Source organism: Entelurus aequoreus, linkage group LG02 (genome assembly GCF_033978785.1).
Source record: "Entelurus aequoreus isolate RoL-2023_Sb linkage group LG02, RoL_Eaeq_v1.1, whole genome shotgun sequence".
In the NCBI taxonomy this organism is placed as follows: Eukaryota; Metazoa; Chordata; class Actinopteri; order Syngnathiformes; family Syngnathidae; genus Entelurus; species Entelurus aequoreus.
In genome coordinates, this window is record NC_084732.1 from 13,302,329 (window position 1) to 13,322,425 (window position 20,097).

Here is a 20,097-nt window from a genome sequence, read left to right on the forward strand (position 1 = left end):
GATTCAGAATCGATTCTCATTTTTAAAAAATCTATTTTTTTAATTTTTTAAAATTAATTTTTAATTTATTTTTTGCTTTTATTTTTTTAATTAATCAATCCAACAAAACAATACAAAGCAATACCATGACAATGCAAACCAATTCCAAAAACAAACCCAACCCAGCAACACTCAGAACTGCAATAAGCAGAGCAATTGAGGAGACACAAACACGACACAGAACAAACCAAATGTAGTGAAACAAAAATGAATATTATCAACAACAGTATCAATATTAGTTACAATTTCAACATAGCAATGATTAAAAATCCCTCATTGACATAATCATTAGACATTTATAAAAAAAAAAAGAAGAAAAGAACAATAGTGTCACAGTGGCTTACACTTGCATCGCATCTCATAAGCTTGACAACACACTGTGTCCAATATTTTCACAAAGATAAAATGAGTCATATTTTTGGTTCAATTAATAGTTGAAACAAATTTAAATTAATGCAATCAGTTGATAAAACATTGTCCTTTACAATTATAAAAGCTTTTTACAAAAATCTACTACTCTGCTTGCATGTCAGCAGACTGGGGCTGAAATCCTATGTATTGAATGATTAGAGAATCGTTTTGAATCGGGAAAACATCGTTTTTGAACCGGAGGAACTGGAAATTGTGATGTATCATGTTGTATGCTTGCATGTTCGAAATGAACTCAAACTCAAACTCAAAATCGTGTTGAATTGAAAAAAAAAAATCGATTTTGAATCGAATCGTGACCCCAAGAATCGTTTTTGAATCGAGAATCGTGTTGAATTGGAAAAAAAAATAAATAAATCGATTTTCAATCGAATCGTGACCCCAAGAATCGATATTGAATCGAATTGTGGGACACCCAAAGATTCACAGCCCTAGTTATTAATATAATTTAAAAATTATAATTTGACAGCCCTAATATTTATAAATACTCAATTTTTTTATTCACTACTTACATACTGTATATTAATATTGTATACTGGATTGGATGTTATACCACATTATTGCCCTGTATTTTTCATGCACTTTTATGACTAATTGAATCCAAATTTGATACAACGGTGCTATCTTTCTTTTGAACTCATAACTAGCTTGAAAGGCAGACAATAAAATAAACAAAATATCAAATACATTCAATTAATAGGGGCGGTATAGCCCGGTTGGTAGAGTAGCCGTGCCAGCAACCTGAGGGTTCCAGGGTTATAAATAAATCAATGATAAATGGGTTATACTTGTATAGCGCTTTTCTACCTTCAAGGTACTCAAAGCGCTTTGACAGTATTTCCACATTCACCCATTCACACACACATTCACACACTGATGGCGGGAGCTGCCATGCAAGGCGCTAACCAGCAGCCATCAGGAGCAAGGGTGAAGTGTCTTGCCCAAGGACACAACAGACATGACTAGGATGGTAGAAGGTGGGGATTGAACCCCAGTAACCAGCAACTCTCCGATTGCTGGCACGGCCACTCTACCAACTTTGCCACGCCGCCCCCATTCCCCGCTTCCGCCATCCTAGTCACTGCCGTTGTGTCCTTGGGCAAGACACTTTACCCACCTGCTCCCAGTGCCACCCACACTGGTTTAAATGTAATTTAGATATTGGGTTTCACTATGTAAATTAAAGCGCATTGAGTCACTAGAGAAAAGCGCTATATAAATATAATTCACTTCACTTCAAATGTAAAATAAGCTCTTCAAATATTTCCCTACTACAATTCCTCACTTTAAACACCATAATTTACAATACTTTAGATTTTTGTGGGTACAATTAAATATTGAAATAGTGGAATAATCCAATACACACAGGCGCGTCTCAATGGGTGTTTTAATATTTGCCGACAGGGGGCAGCAGAGGGTGTTAGCTGCTGTCAAATGCAACCGAAGAAGAAAAAAGGGACAGTTAGGAATACATCAAGCAGAGAGCCAAGTTTGTAACCGAACATGTCTTTTTTTGACAGTTTTTCCTCCGTTTGCCCTCCATTCAGCTCACGTTTCTATGAAATATCAGTGACGGAACTACATTAAAGTCCTCCCAGTGCCCTTTGACGCTTCAAAGATAGCTTAGTTTGTTAGCCGCTAACAAAGTGACGCGGAAGTTAGCATCAAGTGCTAACTGCTGTGTTTTTTGAAAAAAATGCGTAAAGTTCGAATGCTGAAAGAGTTGGTGAACCAGCGACTGACCGCCGCGGTTGAAGACATATTTGTAGTGTTGGAAAGAACGATAGCGGAGTACGAGGAGGAGCTTTGTCGGACAAAAGAGGAGAACGAGCGACAACGTCAACTACTGCTGAATGCTGTTTTCATGCCGCGAACGGAGTCACGCAGAGCAGGTTTGTTCACGTCTACAGCATTTATAAAACCGTAATTTCAGACAACATTACATTGTGTTTTTGAATGGGTCAAAACAAGAACTCTTACATCTTTTTATTTTTTATTTTATAAACCTTTATTTATGATCTGCAACATTTACAAACAATCGAGAAATAATAATAATCAAAATAAGTACAAAAACAGTACAAATCAGCGCCAGGGGGTTGTGAACTCAATAAAGTGGCCCACTCTTACATCTGACGCTGGCAGTGACGTCCAGAGGTGGGTAGCCAGAAATTGTACTCAAGTAAGAGTACTATAACTTTAGAGATTTATTACTTAAGTAAAAGTAAGGAGTAGTCACCCAAATATTTACTTGAGTAAAAAGTATGTTGTGAAAAAACTACTCAAGTACCTCGTAACTGATGAGTAACCTGTTCGTTTAATGATGACGGCAACAAATAATGCACAAAAACATAAAGATAGCAATGAGCAAATCCAGAGCCAGGAATATCTCTTAAGCAACTAAAACAATAATATATATTAAAAAATAATATATTAACATAAAAAAATTAAGGCAAATTGAGCCACAATAACTTAGTGATGGGTTGATGAGGCGTCATGAAGCGTTTCGACACATTGCAAAACTGTATTGATACTGTGTCGATACTGTGTCACTAAATACTGACATCTGCTGGACATTAAAAATCCCTACAGGCAACCTATGGACCGACTCAACTGACACTGATTTTATGACCTAGTATATACAATAATATTAACCAAGTCATTGTATTTCATTTAGGATTATTTCATATCTTCATTTAAATAAAAATATATTTTTATCTTTTTTAGATACAGTCAATAAATAATGTGAACATGTATCATAACATGGAAATCTAAGAGAACGTGTTGTGAATGAGGATGCTTGTGGACTGGGAATTTTTTTATTATTTTTTTTACACATTTTTATTTAAAAAAAAACAGTTTTTCCAACGTATTGAATTTTAGACGATTTCTCTTCTTAGTTGTTATTCTCCGGCTTGATCGGTCACGTGACTTTCTAAAAGCGGTACGCGCACCGACGAAGGGTTTTGCTCTATGAGCTCGACGCATGCGCCAATGCATCGGTGTTGCCGGACCCATCACTACTTAACAGCACCATAGGCTCAGTAGGCAGAGATTACAAAGGAAAATAACAAGTTAGCCTTTACTCAAACCATAAACTGATAGGTGTGGGCCGCACCTGGGAACACACTGATTGGTGTTTCTATGCATGTGTGTGTGTGTGTGTGTGTGTGTCTATGAGGCTGCAGTACGTTAATAAATGTCCCCACAGGATGTACATTTGACAGTGATTCATAGCAGGGAAGCTAACATCAGCCTACGGTGACAGCCAAAATATCTACTAAGGTTACTTACCGCGATGTGCTTCCTCAAATTTGACGTTGAGTTCGTGTAAGCTTAAGCTTGTTAGTCATGTGACCGCCTGGCTCCGTTTGATTGGTGAAACGGAGTCAAACGTCACCAGTGACTGCATGTGATTGGTGAAACGGAGTCAAACGTCACCAGTGACTGCATGTGATTGGTGAAACGGAGTCAAACGTCACCAGTGACTGTATTTGATTGGTGAAACGCAGGCATGCAATAGATCCTACTTTGAAGGTCCGTCTGACAAACCAAAACAAACAAAGCGTGCATTAACAGATCGATAAAAATCAGTAGCCAGTAGCGAGCTGAATGTAGATAAATGGAGCGGAGTAAAAGTAGCGTTTCTTCTCTATAAATATACTCAAGTAAAAGTAAAAGTATGTTGCATTAAAACTACTCTTAGAAGTACAATTTATCCCAAAAGTTACTCAAGTAGATGTAACGGAGTAAATGTAGAGCGTTACTACCCACCTCTGGTGACGTCACAAGCAAACGTCATTTTTTTTTGATTGATTGAAACTTGTATTAGTAGATTGCACAGTATCTATCAATCAATCAATCAATGTTTACTTATATAGCACTAAATCACGAGTGTCTCAAAGGGCTGCACAAGCCACAACGACATCCTCGGCTCAGGTCCCACATCAGGGCAAGGAAAAACTCAACCCAATGGGACAATGAGAAACCTTGGAGGGGACCGCAGATGTGGGGACCCCCATCCCCCTCCCCTCCGGGCGACCGGTGCAATGGACGTCGAGTGGATCTAGATCCAGTACAGTAAATATTCCGTCCAATTGACCACTAAATGGTAACACCCGAATAAGTTTTTCAACTTGTTTAAGTCAGGGTCCACGTTAATCAATTCATAGGTTAGTTGCCCTGTCAATAATGCAGATTATGCAAAGATTCCTTGTTGCCTCAGAGTAACCATCAGCGACTATATTGTTTCATACACTGTTTGGACACACCTTTTCCTCATTCAATGTGTTTTCTTAATTTTCATGACTATTTACATTGCAGATTGTCACTGAAGGCATCACAACTATGAATGAACACACGTGGAGTTATGTACTTAACAAAAAAAAGGTGAAATAACTGAAAACATGTTTTATATTCTAGTTTCTTCAAAATAGCCACCCTTTGCTCCGATTACTTTTTTGCACACTCTTGGCATTCTCTCGATGAACCATTCTCTGAATTGATTTTCACTTCACAGGTGTGCTTGAAGCTCATCGAGAGAATGCCAAGAGTGTGCAAAGCAGTAATCAGAGCAAAGGGTGGCTATTTTGAAGAAACTAGAATATAAAACATGTTTTCAGTTATTTCACCTTTTTTTGTTAAGTACTGTTGGGATATATTATCCATTCATCCCTTTTCTACCGCTTGTCCCTTTCAGGGTCGCGGGGGGTGCTGGAGCCTATTATTATGTTGGGATATAATTAAGATAATGAAGGATGAAGTAATTAAGACATGTTTAGTGTATATACTGTATATATATGCTTAGAATAGGCTGTGCAACTAATCATATCCTCTAAGTTCCAGTTGGAACTGGGTCCAAGTTCACGCATACGCACATTCACGCTTATCGCCCACATTCTTGTCACTGTTGACGTGGCTTCTTTGCCGAGGTCTGAAGGACAACACCAGATATGAAGTCGGAGTCCAGGAAGGAGAAGGCAGAGGAAGATTCCACGTCTGGAAGCAGACACCTCATTGCATATTCATACATTGTGATATATATTGTAACAGCACGAGGGGGAGGGCGCGTCCGGACAGCCCTGTGTAAGTCGCCGTGTTGAATGCTACTAGGGACAGATAGCGCTCAGACAAATTGTATTAGAATTGTATCCGATAGGGAATAAATACTTCTGATTTTAAGTTTATACATCGTGTCCTCTTTAAACATCTGGCTCCAGATTAAACGAATACGACGACGGTACATAACTACACATGTGTTCATCCATAGTTTTGATGCCTTCAGTGACAATCTACAATGTAAATAGTCATGAAAATAAAGAAAGCACATTGAATGAGGAGAAGTGTGTCCAAACTTTTTGCCTGTCCTGTATATATACACTACCTTTCAAAAGTTTGGGGTCTATCTGGAATGTCCTTATTTTTGAAGGAAAAGCACTGTAATTTTCAATGAAGATAACTTTAAACTAGTCTTAACTTTAAAGAAATACACTCTATACATTGCTAATGTGGTAAATTAATATTCTAGCTGCAAATGTCTGGTTTTTGGTGCAATATCTACATAGGTGTATAGAGGCCCATTTTCAGCAACTATCACTCCAGTGTTCTAATGGTACAATGTGTTTGCTCATTGGCTCAGAAGGCTAATTGATTATTAGAAAACCCTTGTGCAATCATGTTCACACATCTGAAAACAGTTTAGCTCGTTGCAGAAGCTACAAAACTGACCTTCCTTTGAGCAGATTGAGTTTCTGGAGCATCACATTTGTGGGGTCAATTAAACGCTCAAAATGGCCAGAAAAAGAGAACTTTCATCTGAAACTTGACAGTCTATTCTTGTTCTTAGAAATGAAGGCTATTCCACAAAATTGTTTGGGTGACCCCAAACTTTTGAACGGTAGTGTACATATTTATATATATATATTAGAGATGTCCGATAATGGATTTTTTGCCGATATCCGATATTGTCCAACTCTTAATTACCGATATATACAGTCGTGGAATTAACACATTATTATGCCGAATTTTGTTGTGATGCCCCGCTGGATGCATTAAACAATGTAACAAGGTTTTCCAAAATAAATCAACTCAAGTTATGGAAAAAAATGCCAACATGGCACTGCCATATTTATTATTGAAGTCACAAAGTGCATTATTTTTTTTAACATGCCTCAAAACAGCATCTTGGAATTTGGGACATGCTCTCCCTGAGAGAGCATGAGGAGGTTGAGGTGGGCGGGGTTGGGGGGGTAGGGGGTAGCGGGGGTGTATATTGTAGCGTCCCGGAAGAGTTAGTGCTGCAAGGGGTTCTGGGTATTTGTTCTGTTGTGTTTATGTTGTGTTACGGTGCGGATATTCTCCCGAAATATGTTTGTCATTCTTGTTTGGTGTGGGTTCACAGTGTGGCGCATATTTGTAACAGTGTTAAAGTTGTTTATACGTCTACCCTCAGTGTGACCTGTATGGCTGGTGACCAAGTATGCCTTGCATTCACTTGTGTGTGTGAAAAGCCGTAGATATTATGTGACTGGGCCGGCACGCAAAGGCAGTGCCTTTAAGGTTTATTGGCGATCTGTACTTCTCCCTACGTCCGTGTACACAGCTGCGTTTTAAAAAGTCATTAATTTTACTTTTTGAAACCGATACCGATAATTTCCGATATTACATTTTAAAGCATTTATCGGCCGATAATATTGGCAGTATATATATATATATATATATATATATATATATATATATATATATATATATATATATATATATATATATATATATATATATATATATATATATATATATATATATATATTTTTTTTTATTTATTTATTTATTTATTTATTTATTTATTTTATTTTATTTATTTATTTTTTATTTTATTTATTTATTTTTTTTTATTGTGTTTTTGTGTCCTGCAGATGTTAGTAAAGGTCTTCCCTCGGAGCAGCAGAAGTGGAGCTCCAGGTTGGAGCAGAAAGAGCCGCAGCCCCCCCACATTAAAGAGGAAGAGCCAGTGTGGACCCAGGCGGATGCTGACACAGGCAAGTTTCCAGTGCCTTGTGTGATTGTGAAGAGTGAAGACTATGATGATGATGAAGGAGCTCAGTGTTCACAGCTGGATCACAGTCAAAGTGAGGAGAAAAGACCAGAAGCCGACAGCCTCTTAGCGCCGCTATCAGATAGTGAACACAAGGCGTCGCACTCTCCTGACACTGATGACTCAAAAGCTGATAGAGTGTGTCACACTGAGAACAGACACTCGAAGGTCCACACAGGTGAAAAGATGTTCAACTGCTCAGTTTGCAGCAGCAGCTTCCAGCTGAAGAAACATTTGATCAAACACACGAGGATCCACCCTGGAGAGAAACCTTTTACCTGCCTGTTTTGTGCCGCCAGATTCTATCACATGAGCAGCTTGATACGACACAGGAGGACGCACACGGGAGAAAAACCCTACACCTGCTCGGTCTGCGCTAAAAGATTCTCCCAAAAAGGACATTTGATCACGCACACGAGAACACACACTGGGGAAAAAATATTTTCATGCTCATTTTGCAGCGCGAGTTTCAGCGACCGCTCGGCGTTGATGCAACACAGAAGAACTCACACCGGGGGAAAACCCTTTGCCTGCTCCGTCTGCGGCGGGCAGTTCACTCGAAAAGGACATCTGATCGTACACATGAGAACGCACACGGGAGAGAAACCTTTCTCCTGCTCACTTTGTGGGAAAAGATTAACACGAAAGGCACACCTAATAACACACATGAGGACTCACACGGGGGAAAAAACATTTTCCTGCTCGGTCTGCGATACGAGTTTCGGCTTCCGCTCGGCGTTGGCCCAACATATGAGGACGCACACCGGAGAGAAACCTTTCCCGTGCTCGCTTTGTGGCAAACAATTCTCCCAGAAAGGACATTTGAACATACACACCAGGACACACACCGGTGAGCAACCGTTTGGCTGCGATGCGTGTGATAAGAGATTCACACACAAGTACCAAGTTCACAAACACAAGTGTGCCGGTGAGAGCAGCAGTAAATGAGACAAGAGACACAAGCATCACACATTTTTTGGGCTGGTTTGACAACAAAAGGTCTTCCTGTAATGTGTAACAGTAGCGCTTTGTTATCAAATAAGCATGCCTTTATTTTTAAACGAGACAGGTGTAATCATGCAGGGTCATTAACAGATAGGGTTCAACAAAGTCTTCTCATATTGGAACAAATTTGCTCATTTATCATGTAAGAACACAAATTAGTCACATCATTTATTTTGACCGCACATGCTCCTTTACTTAACAGCGGATAGTTACCGGAAAGGTGGCATCGGTTGTTATGCGGTCAGTGATCAGGTCCTTGCATACACTAGTGCAGGGCTGGGCGATAAAACAATATTAATACTTCCCGATACACGAGTAATCAATACCAACAAAAATGCGTTTCATAAAACGTCTGTCAGGTTCAAACACTGATGACATCTATTAAACAAGACAAGAAGCAAATAATCAAACAGAGACAGAATTCCATTTGGCTCAATTGAGGAGAGACACCGGGACACTGTACTCTTGTACAATCTCCAGCACGCTCTGGCGAAAGTTTGTACAACTCCTCCTTTATTTGACTTTCTCTGACCACATGACCACAGCTGCTTCCAAAAGGGAAGTGGGTCGTAAACAGCGTTGCCTTTGGTTACAGAACAGTTCAAAAGAAAAGGTCATAAACACTTCACAGAAAAGGTCGTAAGAGTTCAAAGAGAAGCTCGTAAAACAGTTGAAAAAAGAGGTCGCCTGGAGGGGATTCTGGTCCTGCTTCCTCTTCGCTTTTATAGTCCTTGGGTCAGACAATATCTTTCTGTTTGATTATAATACATGAAAGAAACAGGAACACCTTCATCCTGCTTCCCCCCTACACAGTGGAGTTTTACGAGCCTTACTCTTGGTAGGTTTCAAAGACAGCTTTTGCTTCTCACCGGGCACTCAATGTAACACAAAGTTTTTGTGATAACTTAGAAACAATTATTCTACCAACGTGCATGAACAAAGGCACTCGCTCTCTATGAACCGAGCAACGCAGGAACAGTATAAAAAAAAACTATCAAGTTTGGTTGCATTATCTTGTTGTCTCGCGGTTGATTCTTTGCATGGAGTGAGAAAAGAAAGCAAAAATTAGTGCATTAGTGAATAAATTGTAGTTAAAACAGGAAGTATGGCAGTTTTTTTTTCGTTTTTTTCAAAGGGACAGTAGTCAGTCTAGACCAGGGGTGTCAAAGTCAAGGGCCGCGGGCCAGATCCCGCCCGCAAATGAATTATCTATGGCCCCCGGGATTATATTTGATTAGTATTAAATCCGGCCCGCAGGCCACAGTCACCTGCTGCTGTTTTGCATGCACCAATACTCCATCAGTGTTGGTGTGAGGAATTTTCAAAATGGGGTCCCAGGGACCCTATCAAGTCATAAAAATGGGGTCCCACATTACATTTTTGGGGTCCCACTTTTTTGTAAGCGTTTTGAAAATAAAAGATAAATGTATGCATTATCCTGTTATATCTTACATTCTATATTGTGTTTTGGAAAAAGGTTGTCATAAACGTTACTTAATTCATTAAAAAAATAATACAAAAGAAAACAAATTTTTTTGCATATGTAAATGTATTCAGTTATAAACATTCATTCACTTTCTTCTTTCCTTCATGGATCTAATCTTTACTGCTGTCTGTATTTTTACTGTATTTTTATTGTAATATTTTCAGAATTTGTTTGTTCTATATTTGGCCAAAGTAAGACAAACAGAAACAGTCTTAAATTGTCTTTATTTCGTAGTTTTAATGCCATGATTTTAATATTGAATTAATGATTTAATATTCCTCCATGCGGCCCCTTAGCTAAAATGAGTTTGACACCCCTGGTCTGGACCAATGTGGTCTGTAAATGATGCAAGGCGCTCATCCCCACCAAGACCGGTAATACCTCACCACCTTAGCCGTGTTCACCCTTAAGAGCACAGCTGTACATTCCTGGCAATAAAACTGCAGAAACTAATTCTTTTCAGGTTTCTCTATGTCTACATTTTCACACTTTGCACTGTTTTCTTACATTGTATCAAGCATTTCTTATATATATGTATATATATATATATATATATATATATATATATATATATATATATGTATATATGTATATATATACACAGTTGCGATCAAAAGTTTACATACACTTGTAAAGAACATAATGTCAAGGCTGTCTTGAGTTTCCATGCCTACCATCAAGCATGGTGGTGGTAGTATTATGCTCTGGGCCTGTTTTGCTGCCAATGGAACTGGTGCTTTACAGAGAGTAAATGGGACAATGAAAAAGGAGGATTACCACCAAATTCTTCAGGACAACCTAAAATCATCAGCCTGGAGGTTGGGTCTTGGGCGCAGTTGGGTGTTCCAACAGGACAATGACCCCAACCACATGTCAAAAGTGGTAAAGGAATGGCTAAATCAGGCTAGAATGAAGGTTTTAGAATGGTCTTCCCAAAGTCCTGACTTAAATGTGTGGACAATGCTGAAGAAAAAGTCCATGTCAGAAAACCAACAAATTAAGCTGAACTGCACCAATTTTGTCAAGAGGAGTGGTCAAAAATTCAAGCAGAAGCTTGTGGATGGCTACCAAAAGCGCCTTATTGCAGTGAAACTTGCCAAGGGACATGTAAGCAAATATTAACATTGCTGTATGTATACTTTTGACCCAGCAGATTTGCTCACATTTTCAGTAGACCCATAATAAATTCATAAAAGAACCAAACTTCATGAATGTTATGTTAAAGAGGTTCATTTAGCCAGGGGCGGATTAAGAAATTTTGGCCCCCTGGGCCTGACATGGTCTTGGCCCCTCAACCCCCCGCGCGTGTGGGCGCACACACACGCACGCACTATGCAAGAAATACTGTATACTGTGAACAGACATGCACACTGTACTGTACAGAAGAGTGCACATACTGCACACACACTATTAGGTATACCACACAGACACTGACAAGCACAGGTTTCACACAGACACAGGGGGAGGGGATAAATGGCCTAAAAATAAACATTTTTGAAAATGATTACGCCCACTTCAGTGATGGTGCATTGGGTCATTTGAGAGATATTATGTATTGGAAGTTGGTAGCTATCATGAAATAAACCCCCCAACCCACCCAAAAAACTAAATCGGACATGATTTTTGCCCCCTTTTCCTCCCTTCTATCATTAAAAATAAAATAATATCTTAGGAAAACACATTGGCATAACGGCAGCTGTGCAGCAAATTGAGGCTCAAAGTCTGTATCTATTTGTGGTTAAGCTTGAGGAGAAGGAGAAAGGTAAAATGATAACATGCATCGGAGAGCACCACAAAGAAAGGTGTAGGCCAGTTCATGGTACAAGGGCTGCATGCAGGTCAAGATAGCCCATTTCCAAGAATGCTATAGTGGCTGGACAGGCACTGGACATGTCCTGAACTCAGTGTCAGACGTGGCTGCCGAATACTTGGATGAAGTGAAGCAGCTGACAGATCTCATGCTGCCCCATCTGAAGACTGTCCTGGCCAGGCAGAGGATGGATGAGGAGACCTTCCCAATGGACCCTGTCAGTGAACAGGCTAGTAACATTGATGGCACCCCTGTGCACAACATTGGGATGGAGAGACAATGTGGCAAGGTGGACTACAAACTGAAGAAGTTGGGCACACTGAACGCAGTCAATAGGTCAATAATTTTACAGAAGAGCCAGGAGCTTCAGAGGTTTCAAGGCAGCAGCACAAGCAAAAAGGGAGGTTGAACTCAACTGGAGTAAATTCATGAAGGCAAAATTCGAGAGTAGGGCAGATGAGAAACAAGAGATGGCTCAAAGAAAGGAGAGTAAGAGACTAGACATGCTGGACACACTGAAATCTTTTGATGGCCCCTTCACGATAGTGGGGAAGTTGAAAAGTTCCTTGTGGATGAAAGTCTGCACAAGAATGCAAAGCTGCAGAGAATGAAGCTTGAGGTTCAGTTTGCCAGAGAAAGCACCAAGCTTCTGCCTAAAGTCAATCCTATCTTCACAATCCAGGTGACACTTCCCAGAAATGGCAAAAGTGCAATTCTCCAAGTCATAATGGATACTTAGAATTTTATGGTGGTGGTAAGTATTCATGAAAACAGGTAGCCTAACATTAGTGAATGGGTGAATTCTGGAAATAACCTAAAAATCTTACACAGTGCACCTTTAAGCAAGGGGTTTCTTTCGTGCTTTCAATTTTGCAAAATCATCCACCACATCATTGAAGTCCAACTCTCTTGTCAGCTCACTCTCAATTGCCATTAGAGATAACGCATTTAATCTTTTCTGAGTCATTCTTGTGCGCAGCTCATTTTTTACTCTTGACAAAAGAGAGAATGAGCGTTCTCCCTCACAGTTACTGACCGGTAGAGTGAGAAAAATCTGTAGCGCAATGTATGTATTAGGAAACGTAGGCTGTAGTCCAAAATGTATTATTGTTTTGAGCAGTCCTGAAGGGGTCCTCTCCTCATCAGTGTTGTTGAGCTGTATAAAAGATTTGAACTGTATAAGCTCCTGTCCAAGACTTTCATTGAGGTCAGATGGGTATGATTCAGTGAGAATCTTGGCCTTGTGAAGGACTGAAGCATTGGACTCTGTATCCAAAGAGAAAAGGACACTGAACAAATTGTTCAGATGTTTGTAGGCCTCCAGACGGTGATTAAGGCTTGAACTCAGTTGATCAATAGAGGCAATAAATGTCTCTATTTGAAACAGTTGCCTTCCCTCAAGCACAACATCTGGGGATGCTGATTCATCAGCAAACTTTTTACGTTTCCTCGTCCGTTCAGCCCTGTAAGATGGGGTGCCACCCAACATGTTTAAGGCTTTCTGCTCAAAATGATCAAATAGATCTCTTTGGGAGAGAACAAAGGTGCGCAGAGATTCCAGCAATCTAACTGCTGTACCAAGGTCCATGTCTGCTTTTTGAAGTTGCAGACTTGTGGCCTGAAATCTGGACAGAACAGTGTCCCAAAAGCCTGCCATGAAGGCCATCTCAAGTGAATCCAGCTTCCGCACTAGACTGTCAGCTTCAGTTCGTGTGTCTCGTTTCTCTGTGTCATCAGTGGAAATAACCTGTAGTGCTGCTTTTATTTTACTGTAGTTCTGCCACAGTGCTTTGGTAGATTCTGCACGGCAACTCCAACGCGTGTTGGATAAAGCTTTAAGTGTGAGATCTATGTTGGAATTGCCAAATACCCTGTCCCATCGGTGTGTGGATGCAGTTGTGAAGTTGTAAATAGACTGAATCAAGTCAAAATACTTAGAGACTTCATTTCCACATCTGTCAATGCTGTTGACTCCCACCAAATTCAAAGAGTGAGCTGCACATGGAATATAGTGTATTAATGGGTTGCTTTTCTTTAAGTGAGCCTGCAACCCATTATACCTCCCTGACATGTTGCTGGCATTATCATAAGCCTGCCCCCTGCAATTTGACAGCTCTAACCCTAGATTTTCCAACACAGACATGACACAGTTAGCCAAACTTTCACCTGTATGGCTAGTAATGGGCTCAAAACCCACAAAGCGTTCAACAACACTGCCCTCTTTGCTAACAAAACGGAATATGAATGTCAATTGGTCCACATGAGATAAATCTGGGGTTGAATCCACAATGATAGAGTAGTATTTGCTTGCTTGCAGTTCATCTGCTATAGCCTGTTTGGTTTTTGCACCCATCAATTCAATGAATTCCTCACAAATGGTGGAGGACAGATATGAGGTATTACCTCGACCCATCTGCCCAAACTTTCTGATGTGATCCTTTAGAAAGGGATCAAATTCAGCCAGGACCTCCAGAATACCAAGGTAGTTCCCATTGAGAGGAGACCCTAACGATTCATTTTTACCCCTAAATGCAAGGCCCCTTTCTGCAAGGAATTTAATGACTGCAACAACTCTTTGTAACACCTGCCTCCAATAGCTGCTCTCTGCCTGAAACTGTTTGAACAGGTCTGCATCAACTGTGGCACCTTTGGCGCGGTTCAAGACTGCTTGCATGCAGGTTATGTGCTCAGCACTTCGCTCATGTTCACCAAATCTTTCTGAGTGTTTCCAATCACAATAGCCTGTCACAAAAGAATGCGTTTTTGGGGAAAACAGTTTGCATGCAAAGCAGTAAACATTACCAGTAGAGGGAGAGTACATCAGCCACTCTCTTTGTACTCGTTGTCCATTGGGCAAGTGTGAAGTAAAATGTTCATTGTTTAGGCATCGGGTTTTGCCTCCTAGCCCACTGTTCCTCACAGAAGCTGGATAATGGCTGTGACGGTTGTGAAATGATTTTGCACCTCTTTGAATAAGAACTTCCTTCATTGACTCAGTGAGGGTCTCAGCCCATTTAGCGGGATCACTAGGTAGAGTTGTCACTGTAGATGGTGTTGAAGAAAGATTCAGCTCATTTTCTATGCTGTCCAGAGGTGCAGTGACCTCACATTCATCCGAGCAACTGGCTACTGCTGAATTGGTTGAATCATAAGCATCAGAAGCATTTGGTTCAGTGTCTACACTTGTAGTGGTCTCAGGATCTTGGGAGCTACATGCTAGCTCAGGTGCATTGCTAACCTTAGCTAAATTTGCAGTAGCATTTATAGAATTGCTTTCAGCAGATGTCTTTGTACTGAAGAAGCTGGAGATATTTGGAACACTCTCAAGTAAAACTGATTCCTTTTTTTTCTTTTCTTGCTGAATTTTTTTTCTAGCTCCTCCACTTAAACGTTTATGATCCATATTTCCCTTCTTTCTTTGCACATTGGCTCTTTGCCTATCACAACAGATAAACCAACTATGTGTGTGTGTGTGTGTGTGTGTGTGTGTGTGTGTGTGTGTGTGTGTGTGTGTGTGAGTTTGTTTGTGTGTTTATGATCGGTGCTGCTTCCTTCAAGTGTGTGAGGTGATTTAGAAAACTAGCAACCCAGCATCAACACTCCAAAGCAGAGAATAACAGCTTACTAGCATAGACAATTGAGAGCAGAGAATCAACTGATTCGTCTGATAGACAGCAGGAGAGCAGAGTGGTCAGTGATGATCGAATCAAGAAAATGTCTAAATGGCAAGGGAACAGACTGATTTGTACTGAGGAGAAAGAGAGAGAGAGCCAATTACAGTGAAATATATTCCAAAAGAGCCAAGTGACTAGCTGAAGGCAGGGACAAATGCCTTGGAGTGACCAACAAGAGTGCAAAGTACCAAATGGCAAAATGTGGAAAGACCAACAGGCAGATCTGCTTTTACCTCTTATCTTCACAACCAAAAAGTTGCTAAATGATGTTTTCAGTCGCTAGCCAGGTATGGCCAAAAGACGCGAAATCTAGCGGCAAAGTCGGTCAATCACACTGACAGTGAAACAAATATTTTGAAAAGATAATAATTGTACACCTTTGTGCACTTTAGTCTTCTATCTAAATATTTTCACAAAGGACACCAAGGCAGCTTGCTAGCTATGATGGGAGCAACAATGTCTGATAGACAGCAGGAGAGCAGAGTGGTCAGTGATGATCCAATCAAGAAAATGTCTAAATGGCAAGGGAACAGACTGATTTGTACTGAGGAGAAAGAGAGAGCCAAGTACAGTTAAATATATTCCAGAGCCAAGTGACTAACTGAAGGCAAAGACAACAGCCAGATACCTTAGCAGAGACCAACAAGAATTCAAAGTACCTAATAGCAAGATGGCGAGACCAACACAATAAATTGTATTAGGATTTAATTTATTAACGTTAATCTTAACAGCCAAAAAGTTGCTGAATAATGTTTGTAGTCGCTAGCCAGGTATGCCCAAAACAAGAGTCGCTAAACCTAGCAGCAAAGTTGCTTAATTGCAACACACTCTAGGATTCAGGGGAATTAAGGATAATAAAGATATTAATTGTACAACTTTTTGTACTTTTTTTCTAGTTTTTTGAGTCGCCAGCCATGTATGGCCAAAAGTCGCTAATTGAATGCCAACGTTGCTTAATCGCCAACACACTGGGACTCACTGAAGGACTGACTGAATAAAAAAGATAATTAAGATAATTGTGTACTTTTCTCTTCTGATATTTTCTCTAAGGACCCCAAGCTATCTGCAAGCAGCAATAATGTCTGACAGACAGGAGAGCAGAGTGGTCAGTGATGAATGGCAAGGGAACAGGCTGATTTGTACTGAGGAGAAAGAGAGAGAGAGAGCCAATTACAGTGAAATATATTCCAAAAGAGCCAAGTGACTAGCTGAAGGCAGGGACAAATGCCTTGGAGTGACCAAGAAGAGTGCAAAGTACCAAATGGCAAAATGTGGGAAGACCAACAGGAAGATCTGCTTTTACCACTTATCTTCACAACCAAAAAGTCGCTAAATGATGTTTTTAGTCGCTAGCCAGGTATGGCCAAAAGACGCGAAATCTAGCGGCAAAGTCGGTCAATCACACAGTGAAACAAATAATTTTAAAAAGATAGTAATCGTACAATGTCTTGTACTTTTGTCTTCTTTCTTAATATTTCTCAAAGGACACCAAAATGTCGCTATCTGCAGGCAGCTTGCTAGCTATGATGGCAGCAACAATGTACCTTAGAGTGACTGACCAACAAGAGCTCAAAGTACCTAATGGCAAAATGTGGAGAGACAGACACAATAAATTGCATTAAGATGAAGAGAACTGTTGCTATTATTAATCTTAACATCAACCAGAAAGTCGCTAAATGTCACCAGCCAGGTATGGCCAAAAGTCGCTTAATTGGCCACACACAGTAACAGAGAAACTAACAAAAAAAAGATCATAAAGATAATAGTTGTACAACTGTGTGTACTTTTGTCTTCTTTCTAAATATTTTCCCAAAGGACACCAAAATGTTGCTATCTGCAGGCGGGAGCGTGCCTATGTTCCCCGGGTCCTATGTTCCCCGGGTCCTATGTTCCCCGGTTGTTCCTGGGTCTTTGTATGCGACCGGGGAACTTAGGACCCTTTTTCTAAAAAAGGGTCCTATGTTCCCTGCATTGTATCTGGCGAAATTGCGAAATTGTGCCCTGACCAAAACCATCCCTAAACCTAACCTGTCACAGGGCGTTGTGGAGCACTTTTTTTTGGCGAAATTGTGCCCTGACCAAAACTATCCCTAAACCTAACCTGTCACAGGGCGTTGTGGAGCACTTTTTTGGCGAAATTGTGCCCTGACCAAAACCATCCCTAAACCTAACCTGTCACAGGGCGTGCGGCAGCAGATAGAGCAACTCAAACGCGAACTTCCTTCCTTCGACAACTTAAACGCGTCTCTGTCATGCGTGTCTGCGTGCGTCTTACTTAGTCGCGCATTGGAAGCAGCGGGGAACATAGAACCCTTTTCTGGAAAAAGTGTTGTACGTTCCCCGCAGCGGGGAACATAGAACCCTTTTTTTTAAAAAGGGTCCTTAGTTCCCCGGTAGAGGGGAACATAGGACCCGGGTAACATAGGGACGGGGAACATAGGGATGACCCGCTGCAGGCAGCTTGCTAGCTATGATGGCAGCAACGATGTCTGCCAGACAGGAGAGAGTGGTCAGTGACGATCGAATCGAGAAAATGACAAAATGGGTCAAAGACCAAAAAGTTATTAACTGACAGCAGTGACAAATGTCAGACTGTAAACTTTCTCGAAAGAAAAGGACAAAATGGGAAGATGCTGATAATAACAGCAAAATGGAAAATATAAGAATTTCCAAGTAATGCTCAACTCAAGTGTGTGTGTGTGTGTGTGTGCGCGCGTTAAACTTCTTGTTGAATGATTTCAAATTATCTCTGAGTCTGAACTGAGGGAAAGGAAACCAAATTTTGAGCAGTCTCTCACGAGTTCAAAATACCAAATGAGGAGATTCTAAAAGAACAGACCGGTTTATGAAAGACTTGATGGGGGAGGGGCACAGCTAAGAATACTTGAGTGAGATTCTGTGATCCAAATTCGAGATAGAGCTTTTTGATAATGATAATTTGTCAGAGTAAGGTTGTGTAATCAAAATTTGAGAATGAGCTTTGTCAATCAATCAAGAATATTTGCATTAAGTTCTGTGATCAAAATTCAGAAACAACCTTTAATAATTGATAAAGAATATGTGAGTGAGGTTGTGTGATCCATCCAATTTGAGAATTAGCTTTGATAATAATGATTGAGAGCCTCTGGCCCTCTGTGGATCATGGCCGCGGGGCCAATTTTGCCTGGCCCCTTGGGGCCTCTGTGGGTCGTGGCCGCGGGGCCAAGTTGGCCTGGCCCCTTGGGGCCTCTGACCCTCTATGGATCGGGGCCAAGTTGGCCTGACCCCTCGGGGCCTCTGGCCCTCTATGGATCATGGCCGCGGGGCCAAGTTGGCCTGACCCCTTAGGACCTCAGGCCCTCTGTGGGTCGCGGCCGCGGGGCCAAGTTGACCTGGCCCCTTGGGGCCTCTTACCCTCTATGGATCGTGGCCGCGGGGCCAAGTTGACCTGGCCCCTTGGGGCCTCTGGCCTTCTGTGGCTCGCGGCCGCGGGGCCAAGTTGGCCTGGCCCTTTGGGGCCTCTGGCCTTCTGTGGGTCGTGGCCGTGGGGCCAAGTTGGCCTGGCCCCTTGGGGCCTCTGACCGTCTATGGATCGTGGCCGCGGGGCCAAGTTGACCTGGCCCCCTGGGGCCTCTGACCCTCTATGGATCGTGGCCGCGGGGCCAAGTTGGCCTGGCCCCTTGGGGCCTCTGACCGTCTATGGATCATGGCCGCGGGGCCATGTTGGCCTGGCCCCTTGGGGCCTCTGGCCCTCTGTGGGTCGCGGCCGCGGGGCCAAGTTGACCTGGCCCCTTGGGGCCTCTTACCCTCTATGGATCATGGCCGCGGGGCCAAGTTGGCCTGGCCCCTTGGGGCTTAAGATTATTATTTTTGCAAAAGTAGTTTTGCTTGGGTCGCGGCCGCGGGGCCAAGTTGGCCTGGCCCCTTGGGGCCTCTGGCCCCCTGGGCCTGGGCCCGGTAGGCCCGGTCATTAATCCACCTATGCATTTAGCCTACTAATGTGTATTTAACACCAGGGGACACCGCCATCCCACCACCTCAGGTGGGATGGAACAATCCATATAACACGTCACAGATGACGTCACACTAACATCACGTGACACCTCTGAGGAAGGCTGCAGAAGCAAGATAGCCGAAACTTGTCAGGTACAAAACTTTACCTTACTAGCCTATATAAATCAACTATTTATAAATTCATGAATGTTTTTTGTGACCAACAAGTATGTGCTCCAATCACTCTATCACAAAAAAATAAGAGTTGTAGAAATTATTGGAAAATCAAGACAGCCTTGACATTATGTTCTTTACAAGTGTATGTAAACTTTTGACCTTGATGTATGTGCATAATATGTAACATGTATGTACTGTGTTGAACTCACTTGAAGCCCAGTTGCTAAAAGACTGGCTCTGAAAAAACCACATTTAAAAATATTTAGTTTAAAATGTGATGGGTTTGGTGTTGAAATGCAAATATAAGTTATGTTTACTTCTATGTGGAATGTTGTTTTGAACGCGCATGCGCCCCAGCGTGTTCGACATTGGTTAGTTTATGGGCAGCGCTGTGACGTCATCAGAAATGCGACCG

General features: G+C 41.5%; 1 protein-coding gene across 1 annotated transcript; it reads left to right on the plus strand.

The window, feature by feature from the left end:
- The first annotated feature begins 1,905 nt into the window (after positions 1-1,905).
- On the plus strand, positions 1,906-10,475 carry LOC133630626 (oocyte zinc finger protein XlCOF6.1-like). Its single transcript, XM_062022229.1, has 2 exons — positions 1,906-2,360; positions 7,380-10,475. Exons 1-2 carry the CDS (start codon positions 2,165-2,167, stop codon positions 8,504-8,506), a joined length of 1,323 nt encoding a protein of 440 aa, XP_061878213.1. The 5' UTR covers positions 1,906-2,164; the 3' UTR covers positions 8,507-10,475.
- Positions 10,476-20,097: the final 9,622 nt, after the last annotated feature.

Excerpts from the sequence above, each read along its gene's own strand:
- LOC133630626 (XM_062022229.1), top strand. The coding sequence starts at position 2,165 with ATGCGTAAAGTTCGAATGCTGAAAGAGTTGGTGAACCAGCGACTGACC. Across the intron at positions 2,361-7,379 it reads AACGGAGTCACGCAGAGCAG|ATGTTAGTAAAGGTCTTCCC; the intron begins GTTTGTTCACGT and ends TGTGTCCTGCAG.